Genomic DNA, 18,947 nt, shown 5'->3' with positions numbered 1-18,947 from the left:
AGCTGAAACATTGTTAGAAATTTCAGCACAAGAAGCTCTTTACAAGTGCACTCTGCTTTGAAAAAAACTAACCCAGCCCTTTGGGTTAAAGTTTCTTACACTTGTTTTCAGCTCTAAGCTGAATGTTCTTTGCAAGTTTCACTTAATTCTACATGAATGAACAGGACAGAGAAGTAAAAACCACTGTGGTATTCCTCAAATGTTCTCACTTACGTTATTTTTGCTGGATAGAAGATTCAGCTTTGTTAAGCAGCTGTGCATGTGCCTGGTTCCATCTCTGCTTCCCTCTGCCCCACATGGTGCTGCTCCATAGGTTTGTGTATCTGTATACACAGGCTGCTAAGTAGCTGGTGTTGGTTTTGATGAAAACTATCCCCAGCTCTCTGCAATGACACTCAACCTCTGTTCTAGCCTAGATATGTTGGTTATGTCCATTATTTATATGCAAACCTATGCCTGGGCTGCAGTTAATGCTGATGACCAAAGCCCAGGATCTCCTTCCTGAGACAACATATCCAGGGAGAACAGGGTCCACCAGTCCAGTTCCCCTCTGTGTCCCCAGAGCTCAGCTCAGTCCTTCCAAGTTAGCATGGCCGGTTTGATGCTGCTGGGATATGGATGAAGATCAGGCAGCATCAAGTACCAGGTAAGCTGGAGCTTTCCTTTAACTCTGCTGCATGAGCAGTGCTTGAGTTAGCAGCTAAGACCATGCTAGTTGCAAGTTAGAGGGATTGCTGTGGAAGGAGACCGATCTTCTGGGCCTGAACACCACACATTAAGATCTGCATGAAAATCCTCATGCAGTCTGATGGAGGGGAGAGGGGTCCAGTGGGATAGAGGGGAGCTGGCATAGCTGGCTGCTGCCAAAAGGAAGGAGGATTTGGGGTATGTGGGCTGACACTAGTCCTATCCTGCAATGAGGAGGGCTTGGTCCCTGGGCCTTTGCAAAATCTCCTCCACAGTAGGGTCACTCTCAACGGTGGGCACAGCTGAAGAGTTGTCCTATCACCAGTCTGGCAGGACACCACTGCTCACACTGATTTCAGCAGCAGCTACAAATAGCCATCACTCCAAAAATCCTTGTGAATCCAAACACTTTGGTTTGGGCTGCCTCCTTTGAAAGTACTGCCCATCCTTCTGTCTGTCTGTCTGTCTGTCTGCACCAGACAAGATCCCTGGATATCTAAACCTACAGCAGCTGGGCTTCTCCAAACCAGGTCCCCCCAGAACAGCCCCCCAGATTCTCCCCCTTAACAGCTCGTGGCGCTGCTGCTGGGCAGCTGCACAGTAACAGTCTGCAGCAAATTTGGGTGAAGCGATGGCTTTTAGGACCCTGGGACCTCCGCCAAGGCTCAGGTAGGTCTGGCTCATTCGTCAGCCTCCCTCAGCCGGGATTCATTCACTCCCAGGGATGTGTGTGTGTGAGTGTGTGTGTGTGCTGAGCGCCTTTCCTTCCCCGCTGCTTCCAAGCGATGGGACTAACGCTGTTCTCCGGGCAATGAGGAGTACTGGATTGGGGCAGAGAGCACTTTCTTTTTCTCTGGAAGAAAACAAGCCTTGAGGATACTTAAGGATGTGCTGCCTAGATGTATTTCCCACCTCCACCTTCCTCATCGGACTCATGTGCTTGACAGCTTTCAGCAACTTTGCAAAGACTTCTGCGGACTTCTCAGGTAGGAAAGTGCTGATCCTTCTGTATGCTCGACGACTGCTCACGGATGGGAGCTCTTATTACAGTGTTCAGGAGCAGCTCAGGGAAAGTGGATGTGAGCAGATCTGGGGTAGTTAAGTGGGGAGTAATTTTTTCTTTTAAAAATAAGCTGATGAAAAGCATCTTCATAAGAGGATTTTGCGTTTGTTAGAAGCCTTTCTCAATAACCTTTCACAGAACTGTTTCAGCAGAGTTAGTCTGAGCAACTTTGGGAACAAGGAAATGTTACCTTGTGTAAGTTTGCAGCAGGTTTTGTGCTGTGTTCCTTTGCAGAGTGAAAAGAACTAGGTTAGGAGACTGGGAAACTCTAGGATATAGATTAAAGCTAATGTAGCGAGACCCAGTTATTTTATAATGGGCCAGGTTCCCCTCCTTTTAATGTACGGCTCTTGATTGTTGCAAAAGCCTCCTGAGCTGAGCTAAAGATGTTGCATGCACAGAATGAATTATATTGAGCCTGTTGACTTAAGCCAGGAGAAGTGTCTCATTTCTAAACAATTTCTGAATCTAAACCTGTTCATGGCGGTTGTTTTGTGTGCAGCAGGTAAATACACAACACTTTGAAAGTATGAAGTCCCATAGAAGTTTTATAAGTATGTATAGCTGCCTCAGTCGCTTTAAAATTACATTTCTGCTGCTTCTTTTTCCTGTGGATATGCATTTGGATCAGAGAATGTAATGTTTCATTTTACTGTTAAGCAGGGTTGATTAGTTTGCTGGGAAATGTCTAGTGAGGGTCACTTTGCTTTTGGGATATCAGTTCTAATTTTGGGTCTTGGTGTGAAGAGCTAGCTTGGCATATTTTTTAGGGGTGTGTTTTCAAAACTCTTGTAGTGGATAAGACCTTCCAATTATAGGTTGCTGATGAAAAAGTGTCATTTGCGAGAGCTGAACCTCACCGAACTTGGGATTCAACACATTGCAACCCTGCTGCTCGCTGCCCGGGAGTGCCTGTGTGCCTTGCAAGAGATTTGTGTTAGAAAGGAGGAACTTGTGGTGAAGGTGGGGGAGAGTATATACAGTAGCCTAAAGTCTTAATGTAAATTGAAGGGGGCTGGCTTGCTTGTGATTCAGTCTCCTTTGGAGGCAAATCAGTCCTGGGTACTGCCATTCAAGGCAGATCTGCCTCTGAATGGAAAGGACTGAGGCATCTCCCTGTTTCTTTCTAGTATTTTTTTATCTCTTTTTGGCAATGAGCTTTCTCTGTGTTCCTCCTTACAAACAAATCAGTGCAGGAGGGAATGGAGTGGGTCTGACATTAGCTAAAGCTGAAATATAGATAAACTTTATCTATAACCTTTCTATCAGCCAGGCCAAATTGCTAAGGGTTAAAATGTGCAAGTGTCCCAGAGTAAGGATACTTTGCATTGTGTATATACCACATAGCCAGAGCAGTGGAAGCAAACTGATAAATTTTATGATGCTGGCAGTTGGGGGGGCAGATGCCGTCCTCTTTAAAAAATAGGTAAGAAGGTTGATGATAACAAAATCATGTTTTCTGCAACATCTGACTGTGCTGTCACACTCTGGGAGAAGGAGGTTGGCTTAAAACCCTTGTGTATGTGCATGGCGAGGCTGAACTGTGAAGCAGGGTCTGTAATCCCAACAGCACAACCTCCCTCGAGTTTTCACAACTGTTGAAATCTTCTGCCAGATCCAAGTTACGTTTCCTGGTAGCAAGCTTGGCAAAAGTCCCCAGTCTGGTTGGAGTGACTGTACCTTGCAGGACAGGAAACATGGTTCGCTACAGGAAAAGGCTGCACCCAGTGTGCAGCAACTCAAATATGGTTTTCTAAGTTCAGGAGCTGGGTAGCCACAAGATGAAGGGGGTAGGAAAAGGTACAGCATTTCCTAAATCTTTGCTTTTTGCGAAGACCCCATTTGTCTCCCTCCAATGCTGAAGGGCATGTACCATGTGCCTCTCTGAAAGAGCAGTGGTCCAGGTAACGTTTCTTACTTGGAGAAGCACCTTGTTTGTTACTGTTATCCCTATATATGAACTGTCAACTGGCATGATGAATAGAAGGAGGGTAACCTTTTTGTTTGTTGTATAGCCTTTGACTGTGATGGTTTCTGGCCACTTACATACTTTTTCTGAACTTTAGGGTGTTTTGGGTTCTTCTCTGGCGTGGCTGGAATTGAGCAGATGAACATCTTTGGGATAGCCTTATAGCTTTACCATATACCATCCCACCTAGAGGTGGTGCATCCGAAGCATAAATTGTCTGCATTCCAATGAGATGAAAGGATTTGTATTGGTTATTGCTGCTGAGGAATGCAAGGCTTGCTGTGATCCCCTAGAGGTTTCTGTAGCAGTTTCACTGCTGCCTACATGCTGCAGGGAGATGAGACAGCTTGTTGGGATGTAAGGGCTTTTCCAGGTTGCAAATAGCAGTACCATCTAGAGAGAGCAGCTGATGCTCTTTGGAGAAGAATGTTTGTTTTTTTTAAAACTCAATCCTGTAGACTTTTGTTTAGCAAAAACAAAAACAAGCTTCTCAGCTTGCTTTGTCTTGGCACTACCAGGGAGGTGCTGCTGTCAGTAATAGGTCATGGCCTTTTCATGGTGGGCCAGGCAGAAAGCATTGATCCAACCCTGGAAAGAAACAGCTTAGGAATGGCCAGTGAGCTCTAACCAGATCACAAGAAGCCCTGATCTGACTCCCACACTGCAGCTATCCAGTAGGGCTGGCTGAAAGACTTACCAAGAATTGTACACCCAGCCAGGTCCCACTGCTCCCAGTACTCTCCCACTGGCTGGCTCTTCAGAGTGCGTGTCTCCTGGCTGCAGGAAGATTTCTCTTTTACATAGGTCACAGCAAGGCACCCTGAGAAGATTCCCAGAAGTGTGGTGAACCAAGTCTGTCATGGGGAAGCCCAGGTAGAGCTAGTGAGCTGTTGTCTCTGCTCCCAGGCCTCTGAGCACATGGTCTCACACTGTGTCTCCATCCCTCCTGTTTGAACAGCTCAAATGCCACAACGTTAACATGATGAGTGCGTGTCCTGCTGGGGGCTGGTGCAATCTGAGATGTAAGAATTAAAATTCCTTTTAAGTGAAGTATTTGAACTATGTGAAGAGTTTTGAAGTTGTTTTCTTTAATAGTTCTTTAAACATTGATGTTTGCAGGAGGATGAGAGAGTAGGAAGGGGGTCCTTGGGGAGAGAGAGTGGAGTTATCAGGCACATTGCAGCCACTTCTTAAGAAGGCCTGGACTTTTTCTCTGTGGCTGCTTGCAGTACGGGCTCTTGATCTAATTTCGTTCTATGATCAGTTCTTATGCTCAGGACTGTTTGAGGGCTTAGGACCTAGTGTCTTGATGTGTCACATACCCCTTATGTTCAAGGTGATGCTTGAAGGCTGTGATGAGGTGTGGGGAAAGAGGTTGGTCTTTTGAATCTCTGTGCTTTAACTATAAACCCTTAATCCTAATCTCAGTCCCAGCAATGAACTCTCCAAAATCCTTGCTGGTTGATAAAAATTCACCTTTGTTTTAGCCCTTGTCTATTTATTTGTGGTGGGAGTCCAAGACAAAGCAATATCCTTGCCCTGCCAGAGGAGCTATGCCATAGCTCCTCTGTGTAGGGCCTGGGAGGCAGTGTTCCATGGGCAGTGTGCAGAGCTTGCCCTTTAGAAGGACTAGGTTAATGAAAATGGGGCCAAAATTAGTCTTTGGTACTATTTAAAATGCTTAATTGAAAGCTTAGTCACCAGCTATTGCTCATATCCTGTGTGCTGTCTCTAGCTCAAGCCATGAGCTTCCTGTCTCTGAAGCTAAATCATGAAAACACATGTTGAATTCTGCTCTGCCAACCAAGGTCACCATTTGATTTCCAGCTGCATACCTGCAGGTAATTAGGCTTATGTGATGATGATGCCATGCTCCAATTCTCCTCAATAACTTTCCCATTCATTAGCTGATTTCAAGCATGTTGGACAGAAAGGTAGTGGCATCAGACCTATGTGATTGCTGTGAGTTTCATGTTAATGGAGACATCCCTTCACTACTGCTATAGTGCAGGAAAGGTTGTGCTGTGAACTCAACTGTTTGTAAATATCAGAGAATCCACTGCAGGGATCTAAGCCAAAAACATAGAGTTTTAGGCATGGAAAGATCTTTGATGGGAGCTCCTGCTTTTTCTGACACAGAAAAAAACAGCTGCAGGACATAAAGCTGTAGGAATAACAACTCCAGTTGTGCTGGTCCCCCTGGGCCTGCTTTAATGTTTGTGTTCTTTGCACTGGATTTGGCACAAGCTGGATGTGAGCAGCACTTTGCTTAAGGGAGCTTATGGGGCATCAAGCCAGATGAATACTGGTAATTCCCATTCACACCCTGCAGGTGAGCTCTGGGTCACTTTTGAGACCTCCCCCTGGAGGCTCTACCTGGCTTGAAAGCACAAATATTTTTTTGTTTTGTTTTGCTGTTTTTTTCTGTCTTTTCCCCCAAAATGGCAGGCTTCAAGTGAAAGCTGCTTTTGCCACCTCCCTGCTAATTGGCTCAGTGTGTTTGAGCTGATGAGGGCTGGAGTTGGGAGGGGAAAGGCACTTCTCCCTGATTGCATTTAATCAGTCCATAATAAAGGCAATTTGTTTGACAAGTCCATTCACCAAATTATCACTAAAATCTACATGCTAACAGCTTCTGAATGGCTAACAGCCCTGAATGGGTGGATGGTGTCAAGGGGGGTCTGGGATTTCCATGTGTTGAAAGCTGCAGCCTGTGAAAAGGGGATTTTCAAGAGAAAAACAGATACAATTTCTTTTCCAGTGAGGTGGTGTAACTCAGTAATGAGGTTTGTGCTTTTGACTCCAGGAGCAAACAGACATGCTGTAGACTTCCTTTAAAGACTAGGCCAAACCCAGGCCACCTCCATATCTTCTCTTTGTGAAGGGATCTGAGTGATGAGGTTGGATGGACCTCAGGCTGCTTGAAGAGGTCCTTGCCCCAGGCAATGTTTTCCTCCTCAGCTGGAGGTCATGTCTGCCAACTCGTCCACCACAGCTGTGTGGTGGGCTGAAGTTTGGCTTACTGAGGGAGGTCTGTGCTGGGGAAGAGTTCTCCTTTACAGAGGTGACAAAATCCAAAGCCTCATCAAAGCCAGTGAAAAAGCACCTTTGGTCCTTTCTGGTAGCCTTGTGGAGATGTGGCTGCATGGTGAGCTGTAGGGGATGGCTGAGTCTGGCTGCCATGGCTGAGCAGTTTTAACAAGGGGGAGCTGCATTGGTTTTGAGCCAGGTATGTCTGTCTGTCTGTCAGTGGGAAGCAGTCTAAAGACCTTAGAGAGCTGAGAGGTGTTGGAGGAGGAAATCAATGGGTGGGTTGTGTGTGTGTCTATTAAGACCATTCTGCTGTTGTTGGGTAAGGAGGAGGAGAAGAAGCAACAGCAGCACAGAAGCTGGAGCTATTTTGGTGCTAGTTTGCCAGCAAGGATGCAGCTTTGTGGGCATCAATATGACACATTAAGCAAAGGTATATTCATAGAATATCACAGAATCCCAGGCTGGAAGGGACCTCCGAGGATCATCTGATACAACCTTTCTTGACAAAGCATGACCTAGACTAGATGTCCCAGTACCCTGTCTAGATGAATCTTAAAAGTGTCCAGTGTTGGGGAGTCCACCACTTCCCTGGGGAGATTATTCCAATGGCTGATTGTTCTCATTGTGAAAAATTTTCCTCTTGTCTCCAATTGGAATGTCCCCAAGAGTAACTTGTACCCATCACCCCTCATCTTTTTTGTGACTCCGTGTAAAAAGGGACATTCCATCTTCTCTGTAGCAAGTGTCTGTGCACTCCTGTCCTGAGGCCTGCTCCAGAAAACACCGTGGATTTCCCAGCAGTTGTGATAATAATGCTGTGAGGGAGAAAACACCGTGGATTTCCCAGCAGTTGTGATGATAATGCTGTGAGGGAGAACTTGGCACTTCCTGACTCTTCAAATATTCAGCGTTTACTTTTACTGACAGCTGAGGGGACCAAACTGAGCTTCTGGAAGAGAAACGCATGTTTCCAGTTCCCTCTGTTTGTTGTCCTGGGCTGGGACCAGAGGTGCTGCTGTTACTGCTTTGAAAAACCAGCTGCAGGTCTGTATTTGTGGTGCTGGGGAAAGGAGGCACTGTCAGGGATGGATGGATGGATGGGGTTGCTCTGGGTGCCAGGATGGCTTGTGAGGGATCTATGTGAAACCTCATGCAGGCAATGACTTCAACCTCAAGAGCCATATGTCTGCATGTGGCTCACGCCATGTGGAAATCTACTGTTGTAAACATCAGAGCTGTCAGCAAGAGCCAAGAGACCTCAGGGATCCCAGCGTCTGGCAATGTTGATATAGTATCTACTAATTGCCGTGGCCCAGAAACTGATCCACGGATGCAAACTTGTCAGTACCATGAACACTTTATTTAATTAGTATTATTAATAAACAAACCCCCAAAAACTGACTGTGGTAATTTTAATCACTTCAAAATATCTCAGGTTATCAGTACCCACTAGATGGACACCATATTTGAGGAAAATGTCCTTGCAACATTCTTCCTGTGCCTGTCTGTTCTTCTGTTCTCTTATGCCTGTGTGTTGTTAGGGATACAAATGCTGCAGATTTAACGAAAGCAACTCTTTATGTCTTCAGGTAACATTTGGTCCCTGATTTAAGACTCTGTGAAAGCAGATTTTATATAACACAAATAGTTTGGTCAATTAAAAAAAAAAAGTATCCTTTCTAAACTTACATTTACAAGCTAAAATAATAACTTATGCTGGGGGGGGGTGGGCAGAGTAAGCTCAGTCTCTGCAGGGGGAGAAAAAATATCTATTTATGCTTGGCACTTTTACTGATCCTTTTGTTGGTGCTAATTTAAATGTAGCCTGATCTCCCAAAGTGTTCAGAACTGAAAATTGGACTATGCTATGTTTAAGGTGGGTGTGCAGTGGTTTAGGTGGACAGCATCAGGACTGTTTACATGTCTTATTTACAGTTGGCTGCTTGTGCTTGGCGTGTTTGTGCATGCAAAGATGGAACTTTCTGCTTTCTGTTCCAAGATAGCAGTACCAGTCTCTGTGGGGGACCATTTGCAGCAACCACCCCAGTGCTGGTTTTGTTTTTTTGATTGGTTGGTTGGTTTTTGTTGTTGGGTTGTTGGGTTTTTTTTTTGTGCTCTTGTCGTTCCTTTTTATCCCGATACCCAAGACTTTCATAGATTCAGTCTGTTTCTGTCTCTTGAAAGGTATGTGGCTGCCTGCAGGAACCAATTCAATGTGCTGCTCAAAGCAGTTCAGAGGGTTTTTGGTCAGGTTGGTTTGGTGCAATACTACAAGCTTCCTGTGTCCTTGCCAGTGCTATCCTTCACTGATCCAGTACTGCTGTTGTCTGGGATTTTTGTGCTCTTTCCGAGAGAGAGGCAAGGGCCAAATTCTGCTCAGCTGTGAGGCAACTTTGCTGGCTTGCCAAGAGCTTTGTAGGATATGCAGAAGCACATAAGTTAATCCCAACTCATATTCTTGCCAATTAAATCTAACATAAAAGTAATAATTGTGAACTTGTTTAAGAGAACTACTTGGGTTGCCTATTATTATTACTTGTTTATTTACCTAGCTGCTCCTTTTGCCTGAGGGAAGATGGTGAGTTGTGTTTCTTTCAGTCTGGGTTTGGACTGATCCAGATATGCCTGGCTTAGCTCACTAACTAAGGATATGAGCTCATTTGTAGTAAATAAAGTATGTATGTTTGCTCTTTTTGGGATGCTTAATGCTTGGCTGCCTGGAACCCAGTGTGTGTCCTCTTATGTCAGAGAAACAATGATGGTTTGGCAGTTCTGAGTTGCACAGTAAAATATGTCTTGGCTGAGACTCTTCGAATATACTGTGTGCTCTTGAAGCATGTTAGCAGATGCTGTGGTGTCAGTGTTGGTGGGTTTCATTTTGATGTCAAAGCTTGCTGTACAGTAATCATTGTTGAATCCATCTGGATCCTTGCATGAGGTTGGAGCAGTGTGTGGGGACTGCAGTTTGGTCAAACTCTCCAAGTGGTCAGGTTTCAGATGTGTATTTGAATTAACAGATGGATGTAGCATACTGCTGGAGAATTTGCAGTAGATGTTGTCCAAACACTTTAGTTGTGATGGGCAGGGGAGGTCACATCCACCTGCTGGTGAAGTATCCCACATCCTTAACAACAGAGGAAGAAAGAGGTAAAAAAGATATTTCCATTTCCTTTTTTAAATGTTACATTCAGAGAAGAAGGCCTAGAGACCCAGAGCATGAGAAGTTTCGTCCACCACTTACAACCAAAGAACTTCATTGTGTGCTTTTGTGCCCCATCTTTTGACGTGGTATGAGCACACTAGTTGCCAGCAGAGATGCTTTTCACTCCTCCAGCAGCCCATAACAGCACCAGAATTGTCAGAGTGTGAGAGAGGGCTGCCTTCAGGTAAGTTATACTAAATCCTCATTAGACTATGTACCTGATGGTGCTGCTTGTCAAAAAAGGGGCCATTCAGACCACCTACTTGGAGACCCCCTATGTGGTTGTGTTATTTTATTTTCATCTGCTATCAGATGCCTGTGGTTTTGCTGCTATGATATTATCAACGTGTGTTTTTTAGCCTCAAGGGTTTAAAATGGGCTTTCACTCCAACAAGTAAATATAAAAACAAACATAGCAGTGGGGGGATTTTCTGTTATTTTTTATTTCTGTGATTTTTGTATCACACTGTGGGCTGGGGTGACTTGCATCCTGTGCCTAGGACCTGTGGGTTCCACTGTGATCCTTTATTGCTTGCTCCTCTGCATGGTTATTAAGGTTGCTTTATGGCTGGTGCTATCCCTGGCATTCATTGCTGTATTTTGCAAAGGCTTTTGGCTCACAGGTTTTCCCTTATACCTGTCTTGGGCGAAGAGCGTAAACACTTAATGTAATTAGACTAGTAGGTGGTAAACTTGAGCTGCTGTAGCTGAAATATGTTCAGTTTTGGGCCTTAGTCTTTGGGGGAACCCTTACCTCTGTTATCTGTGTGGAGCCTCTAAGTGCAGCGCTGCTGTGATCCTGGCACTGCCCATGAGATGTGATGGGACAAAAATCATGCACTTTGTTTTTGATGAAGTTAAGCTTTTGTGTGGAATATCTAAAGAATGGTATTAAGGTTGCAAACTGAACATTTGGAATTTAAAAACTTGAATGCAGCCCTTTGGGTTTTTACGTTATGAGTTACTCTAATGAGAATGGTTCATTGTGGCGCTAGAGGCTTATTTGCCCTGTGTTATTTAAACCGTATTCTGCTTGTTGTAAGTGTTCTACAACCAGACATGTACTTAAACTTCTGGAAGGAGAGTCTGGAATGTTACCTGCGTTGCATAGATGAGGATCCAAGACAGAGAGACTAGCATCAGGAGCTCTAACTCCCCAGTATTTCAGAGACTGTTCAGTATCTACCTTTTTCTTCAGAAGCAGCCCCTTACCCATTCTCTCAAGCTGTGATAGGCAGGAAGAAACGTGTCGTATGTTCAGTACTTCTCCAGTACTGAAATACATGTATGCAAATTGATTGCACAAATTAAAATGAACATTGCATTTGCAAAGTCAGGTGCATGTAACTAAGTGTGGTGGGATAACCCCTGCAAACAGCTAAGCACCGTACGGCCTTCCTGTGCTTGCCTTCCCTTTATTACCCTGAGTAGGACAAGGGAAGAGGAAAGGAAGAATAAAAGCAAGAAAAATCACGGGTCTAGGTAAAAATATTTTCGTAAGTGAAAAAGTGGAACTAAAAAGAAAGACAAAATAATTGATTCAAGGGCAACCACTCACCACCTGCCACAGGTAGACTGATGCCCAGCCAGTTCCTAAGCAAAAGATGGCTGACTTACCTAAATCCAGCTCCACTCTGTTTTATTGCTGAAAGTGATGTTATGTCATTGAATATCAGTTTGGTTAGTTGGGGTTATTTGCCTTGTTATGTCCCCTCCTAACTGCTTGTGCACCCCGCAATCATTTCACTAAGGTGGTAGAGTGAGAAACGGACGAAGTGCTGATGCTGGGCAAACACTGTTCAGCAATAGGTAAAATATTGATATGTTATCACTACTGTTTTGGTCACAGATTCAAAGCACAGCACTATACAAGCTGCTGTGAAGAGAATTAATTCCATCGCAGCCAGACCCAGTGCACTAAGGAAAGGGCAACTTTACACCTCTATTTTACACGTAATACGCGCTGGAGATGGATATGACAGTAAGCTCAGGTATCACCTAAGCCCATAAAGTGCAGTCATGAGAAGGTTCTGATTTTGCTTATGTTTTTTCTGTCTCAGAGCAGTCATGCTTTGAGGGTCACTTTACTTGGGATATGAGTACTTAAAATTAGGTTACAAATTTGGGGTCAATCCTTGGAATGTATTTCAAGAGAGCTTTAGAAATGATTTTTGAAGATATTCCTTCTCCAAATTTTTGTTTGTTCCTGTCCCTTCATAGGAGGGGAAAAAAAAGAAAGAAGTAAGCATGTCTATTCAAAGGCATGAATAAAAGATCCTCTGGTGCAAGTGATATCACTAAAAATAGAACCCCTGGGATTTGTCCAGTTTAGTTTCTCTGTAGACTTTTATTGTGTGGTAACCCCTTGGAAACAGGGTGTTGATCTGACTGTTTCCAAAGCACGTCCTTCTCTTCATGTATCTTTTGTACAGGGGCTGCTTCTGTTGTGTTAACACTGTTTGCTTCCTGGTTTATGTCCTCATCTGAATTCCAGCTCAAAAAGGTTAAAGCTTTATAAAAGTGAGTGGAGCAGGGAAGTGGCTCCACAGTTGATGATGAAGCACACACATCTGTGACCCACGCTGTGCTCACATGTTAGTTTATTGTTAGCCTCACAATAAAGGATAGCACTAGTTTTTGTTCAGCTAAACAACTTTGATGGAATGAATTGTATAGGAAAAAGAATAGATGAAGCCGAGCTGTTATTTGCCAAAATGTTCTTTGTTTTAGCTGCATTGTCTGGGATGCAGAACTCCCAGAAGAGTTCTCTATAGCAGCCAAGAGGAGCTAATGGATTGGACAGGGAGGACGAAACAGAAGTTCAGCAAGAAGGGGTGAAAAAATTTTCTGATTCTTCCTGCCTTTTGGGTCTGCTTGTCTTTAGGTGACAGCCCAGGCTTTCAGTTTGGCTATACTACAAGAGTAGAGGCTCTGCTATACCAGTAAGTTGCACTGTGAATGCAGTTGGTGCCATTTTGTTCAGAGTTAGTATGCACAAACAGTAGTTAGAACACTTTGGCAATGGTATAGCTAGTGGCTGGTGTGTAAAGGTCTATCAGCAGCTGCTGGAAGCTGACTGCTTGGTGTTAGACAATACTTTTTTCTTACTGGATAGAGGAAAATCGCTTTTCCTTTATCTCTCTTTTCTTTCACATTGTCCATATAATTGGAGGGCAGGGTTCAAGTTCAAACTGATAAGACTATTTTGCTTCCCTAAGCTGCATGACAATCATCCCCTTGGCAAATTAAGCCATGGACCTCCTTTTGTTGTAATGGGAACCAATCTCATTAGAAACAGAGCTGAGTTAGTGAAGAGTCCAACCCACCGTACATATACGCGTTCTGACCCCAGCAGAGTGAGGTGCCTTTTGTTCACTCCAGCCTCCTCTGCATTTTCCCATCGCTTAGACATCTGTGTGCTGGAACTGCTGGTGATTATTTCTGCTTAAGAAAAGACTGCTGGGTGATGAAAAGAAAGTTGATTGGCCAGTGTGATATCACAATGTGAATGCCAAAGAGTTTTTTAAACATTTCCCTTGATTTAAGTCATTGAAGTACAAGACTGATTAAGATGCCTCTTGCGGGGTATTGGCAATTAAGGGTGAATCTTCACTGGTTTGACTTGCAAGACAGAAGATGATCCTTTTCTGCCTCTCAGCATTACTCTCTTCTACAGATCTGAAAATTTGGACCTATTCACACTAATCTCTAACATCTGGACACAGGAAGATTCTTTTTGGGGCTTTCCACCTGAAAAAATTCTTCACTATGAAGATGGTGAAGCAGTGGCACAGGTTGTGGCTGCCCCATCCCTGGCAGTGTTCAAGGCCAGGTTGGACAGGGCTTGGAGCAACCTGGTCTAGTGGAAGGTGTCCCTGTCCATGGCAGGGGGGTTGAAATTAGATAATCTTTAAAAGTACCATCCAACCCAAACCATTCTGTGATTCTATGACCTGCATTGGTTCTGTCTGTCCTTCTTGGTGATGGTTCTTAGTTCCTGATGGGTTGTGCAGGGACTGTACAAGCAGCTTTATCAAGCAGTCAGGACTGAGAGCCTTGAGCTGGCTCTGTGCACACAAGTGCCAGCAAGGGAGCAGCATGGCCGTGCTAGCAGCAGGCTGTTGGGGAAATATTGTGGCATCAGGAGCAGCAATGAACTGGGGGGTGCTGCTTCTGGAGGTGGTCGTGTATGCCCTTTTTGGCCCTAGTTCAGTGCTCATGTTGTACATGCTGCTGTTGTCTGTTGTTTGCTTTCTTCACTTTGCATTCTTATGTTCTGCTTTTGGCATCCTCTCTGTCCTCTCTCTGCCCTTCTCTGTATTATCTGCAATTTTTCGTCTTTCTGAGATCCCCCAGCTCTGGAGATTAGAGGTACAGCCCTGGCTGATTCTAGCTGCTCCAATGAAATAGAGCCACACTAAGGATACTAAGAGTGGCAAATCCCACCACTTCCTGGGTTAAGAGCCATTTTCTGATCCTTAAGGAAATACTTGTGCCCTTGCATCTGCCCTGTGTCCTCCTTCTCTCACTGATCTTGGAGGTATTACCTGGAACTTTGACTCCTAGCTGGAAGTTCATGCTTGAAGCAATCTGGCAGAGAAGGCAGACTGTAGACAGTGTTTGAGAGTGGCACCAAGGAAAGAATGAGTCTGGCCAGTTATTGTAGTGATTTGTTGCAATTGATTAGCCTGGAGGCTATTGCTTAAGTGGTGAGGAGTCCTGACTTGGTGAGTAACTCAGCAAGCAGTGGGGCTATTCACATGAGAGAGAGTTGGCTTCTCTATCGCCACACCAATGGATATGAAGCATTTTGGTTTCTTAATAAATGATATTAGCAAGAAGAAGAGTTAACCAGGGTAATTGACAGTGCTAAGCTAGAGTGCCTCTGTCACCAGCCAGGATACAAACAGCCAATGAAACCGGTCTGTTTTCTGTTCTTGTTACATAACAGGTCTGTTTTCTGTTCTTGTTACATTTCTGGATATATTTTAAGGTTTCTCAGAAAGACCAGAACAATGAAACACCCTTTGACAATAGCAATCCCTTTTCTTCATGGCACAGCCTGAGCAAGCATTCAGACCCTTTCCTTCTGGGATTGCTCATTTCCTTTCTTTTCTCCTGAAAGAAAAACAATACTCTCTGGAAAGCACAACTGCTGCAGTGCCAGCCTCTGTTGCTCTATTGGATGGGATCAGATCGGATAGGATATTGTCTTCTGTCTTCACCCTCTCAGCTGCAACTCAGGGAAAACAAATAATAGCAATAAACAAACTTTTTCATGTGTTGCTCTAGTGGTGTCAAAAATAGAATCTATTGCCCACCCTGAATTTCTCTGTGCTTTTTCAAAGGCTTCCATCCTTTATGTGCATGGAGGAGAATAAAGTACGTGGGAAATAAATAGCTTTCAGTGAAATGGAATATTGTCAAGTGACTTGGAACTACAATTCTTGGGGTTCCTGAAGTTTGAGGTTGTAGCCCCAAGCCTTGTTCAAGTGTGAGGGGAGACTGTCACAGACCTCCTGTGTGTCCCTGCCTACATAGCCCTGAACCCACTGCAAGAGCCTAGGCTCTGTGGGATTCAGCCCCTGTTTCCCTGCCTGTCCCTTCTGATTATGTTTCCTGATTGTCTCTGTGTGTCTTTTTCTGATTCCTTGCTTATTTATTTGTGGAGCCCAGATCCCACAGTTAACTGGATTGTGGTGACTTCTAAATAGTTTTGGGGCTGGGAAGTTGAAGGGTATGTGTACTGCCCCATTAATAGTGCCACCTCTCTGAAGGCTTTCTGACACAGAAAGGTCTCCCAAAGCAGGTAAATAACTCTGAGCAGGTGGTTAGGTAGATAGTCCCATCTATCTGCTGCTTCCAAATATATGTTTTTACTTAAGCCTGTGACTAGTTAGAAGTTACTTCTGGAAAGGATACCTTTATTTGCACTTCTGCAGTCCAAAACTGCATTTCGAGTAGGCTCAAAAGTAGCATACAGAGGGTTTACCAATGTCTGTGAAGTTTGCTGGCAAACGCTTTTGATGAGATGCTGCTCGGCAAGTTGCCAGCCTGTAAGACCTATGGTGGCTGCCTGCCTGTACCATGCAGCAGACATGCAGTAAAGAAAGGGTACAGCTTTGGCTGGTGGCAGCATTTTCTTTGCCAGCTCAGCCTGACAACAGCCAGCTTTGTTACTACCTTCTCCGTGCCCCATCCCTGGCAGTGTTCAAGGCCAGGTTGGACAGGGCTTGGAGCAACCTGCTCTAGTGGAAAGTGTCCCTGCCCATGAGATGGGGGTTGGAACTTTCTTTAGAAGTCCCTTCCAATCCATAGAATCTTATGATTCCGTGATGATAAGAGATTTCAGAATTTAAACTTAGACCTGTCCCTTTGTGCAAAAATCTTCTACTGGTCAAAAAGTACTTTTCTGCTGTGGGGTTAGGGAGGGCTGCAGGATGCTGTTAGTACCCTGAGTGAGATACTACCCTAGTATCCATGCCTGTTGGATGTGGAATTGCCCTTAAAACCCCCCTCAGCCTTGTCAGTGCTGGGGGATTAGTACAAAGCTGCATTTCACTGTCTGCTATCCAAAGCAGCCCAAATTAGAAAATGCTGGATGGGGATGGAGGCTGGCTAGTTGCTTGATCTCTTGTTTCAGGGCCTTTCTGGTCCATTTTGTAGGATAGCTTTCTGGAGGAGATCAGAGCTGCCTACATCCCAGCTGTATGTCATTGGTTTAGTGGACACACTGATGGATGTGGAGCAAGATCAGGCACTTCCCAGAATGCTTGGCCTGGTGGTGGTGGGGCAGGAATGAGGCCAACACCATTTTCTGCTCTCAAAGGCTATCAAGGGGCAATAAGTCTTAATTTAGGGCTTTTTCCATTGGTGACAATAACCCTGATTAGCGTTGTAGAAAAGCTGTCATCTAAATGGTGTCTGGCTCATGTAGTAACAGAGCTCAGCTGTGCTCCAGCCCCTGTGAGATGTGCAAGGAGGGTAAGAAGTTTTCTTAGATATTAGGCATGTGGAAGGCACACTTATCACAGAAGTGTGGTGAGGAGAGGTAGGGAAATGTCCATCTGATGGTGTATTTAAACAGAGATTGAGCATGCAGGAAATTGGTGGAAAAAGGTGGAAATTGCTCTCCCAGGCTGTTTTCTGACTTAGTCTTGCCAGGCCATGTAAAGGGAGCATCCAGCCCTTCTGATGCCCAGGCACGAGCAAAGCTGGTTGTATTCTGAGTGCTCTGACGAAGGGCTATTTTATTCTCAGTCTAATGCTTGTTCATGCTAGTGCTTCAGTGATAAATCATTATTGGTGTTTCTAATGAAGCTTTTAGGACTGCTCTGGAAACTTTAAAACCTCTAGTGGTAAGGTAAGGCTGCAAGTTGAACACCTTGGAGGCTTTGTGCGTGCTTCCAAGGCAAGACAACCCGGGTGCTTTTTGTTTGTGATGTAACTCTATATTTTCCAGCTTTACTTGCAAGTTGTAATGTTTCCTCCCTCTTCTTCCTGTAGTCCTGAATTTCCAGCAGCTCTCCATCTAATGTTCAAGCACACTCAATAAATCTATCAAGAGTAATTTGCAGTTATATAGCATAGACCATCCATGGCTGTGGAAGCATTCTGCTGTAGAGAGTAACAGTATCTTGCAGGTGATGAAACTGTAGGCATAGATTGTGCATTCAGCAGTGGGATTCAGTTTTCCTTGAGTGTTACATAGACACTTTCGTCTGACCTTAGCTGTTTCTTTGAACTTCTAGGGGATGCATCATCTAACTTGCATTACAGCTACATCCAAAGATCACAGGCATCCCATGGTTGCTGTTTCCTCTCCATTTACCCAAAAAAGGTCCAGACAGCTGGCTTAGACTAGATGGATCCTGCTCAAATCCACTTAAGTGGAGAGCAATAAAGCTGACAACCTGATTTCTAGTCCATGTCCTGTGTCTTTTTTAGTTCTTGGAACTTTGCTGATATGCAATGTATATAAGGTGATTCTGCAACTCCTTCTTTCTGATTTTTTGGACGTTTTTGCAGGAAACTCCCTATTAGGATGGAGAGGTATGAAATGGGAGTGTCACCCTCTGTAGTGTCCTTACAAGTAATGTCTATGTAGTGGATTGCTAGCCTTGCAGTTGCTCCCTTACCATGAGGAGTGCTGGGTAACACTCCTTGTAGTGCTCTGATAGAGCTAAACGAGCCTAAGGAGCATGGAGATGGACCTCAGTGGTGTGACCACTGATGCCAGTGCCTTTGTTTTTATTCTCTATTTCTTGCTTTCCAGCCTGAGGACATTCATTAATTGTTTTGTTGTATGTGCCATCTCCTACTCTTAGAAAAACTGTGGCTCTTCTACGAGCAGGATGACATTCGTTCACTCTGAAACAACCTGGGGATTTGTTTTCTTAGAGTTGTAAAACTGACTAGGTATAAATGGTGCAACTGGGAGGTGATGGGCTCATCTCATTAGTCAATGGGAGGAAACACTGGGGTCAGTGGGTTAGATAATGAAATCTGAAGATAAATTTTGATGTGCCGGGTGGCCTTGCATAGTGGTTCCACTGATTTGGAAGGAAAGAGAACCAATAGTAGCTTTGAAGAACAAAAGCTGTAGCAAGAGGCAGCATGTGATTTCTCTGAGCTAAAAACCTGGTTTTGTGATGTCTCAGTTGAGTGCAAGCCAGGTTGTTTGTTTTTTTTGTCTTTTGGCCTGTTTTGGGCAGTATGAGACAGGCCTCCAGCAAAAGTTAACAAGGCACTGGCAGTATATTGCTGTGCTTTTATTGTCAGTGGCTCAGCAAGAAGAAATAATCCTGACATCTCATTTGTTTGGAAGGGGCTGATAATTTAAGTGTCTGAGTTCTGTAGGGAAGGTTGTGTTTTTGTTGGTCCCTTATCCACAAATACGTAAAGCTTAAGATTTAGAAATCCTGATGTTTGTTTTTGGGAAGAGATTGGGGGCTCTTTCAGCATAATGCTTTGTTTGGGTTCAGCTCGTCGTT

The 18,947-nt window shown here is 44.4% G+C and overlaps 1 protein-coding gene across 1 annotated transcript in view; it reads left to right on the top strand.

The window, feature by feature from the left end:
* Positions 1-1,573: 1,573 nt before the first annotated feature.
* Positions 1,574-18,947, top strand: part of LOC104404605 (protein eva-1 homolog C-like) — a gene marked incomplete at its 3' end in the record, with an annotated part of 82,826 nt that continues 65,452 nt past the window's right edge. The window contains exon 1 of the mRNA XM_010013105.1: positions 1,574-1,673. Coding sequence (XP_010011407.1) covers positions 1,574-1,673 — 100 coding nt within the window. The remainder of the gene's footprint in view (positions 1,674-18,947) is intronic.

This window comes from Nestor notabilis, unplaced genomic scaffold (genome assembly GCF_000696875.1).
Source record: "Nestor notabilis isolate BGI_N333 unplaced genomic scaffold, ASM69687v1 scaffold6920, whole genome shotgun sequence".
NCBI classification, from domain to species: Eukaryota; Metazoa; Chordata; class Aves; order Psittaciformes; family Psittacidae; genus Nestor; species Nestor notabilis.
This window is presented reverse-complemented; position numbering and strand designations above follow the sequence as displayed.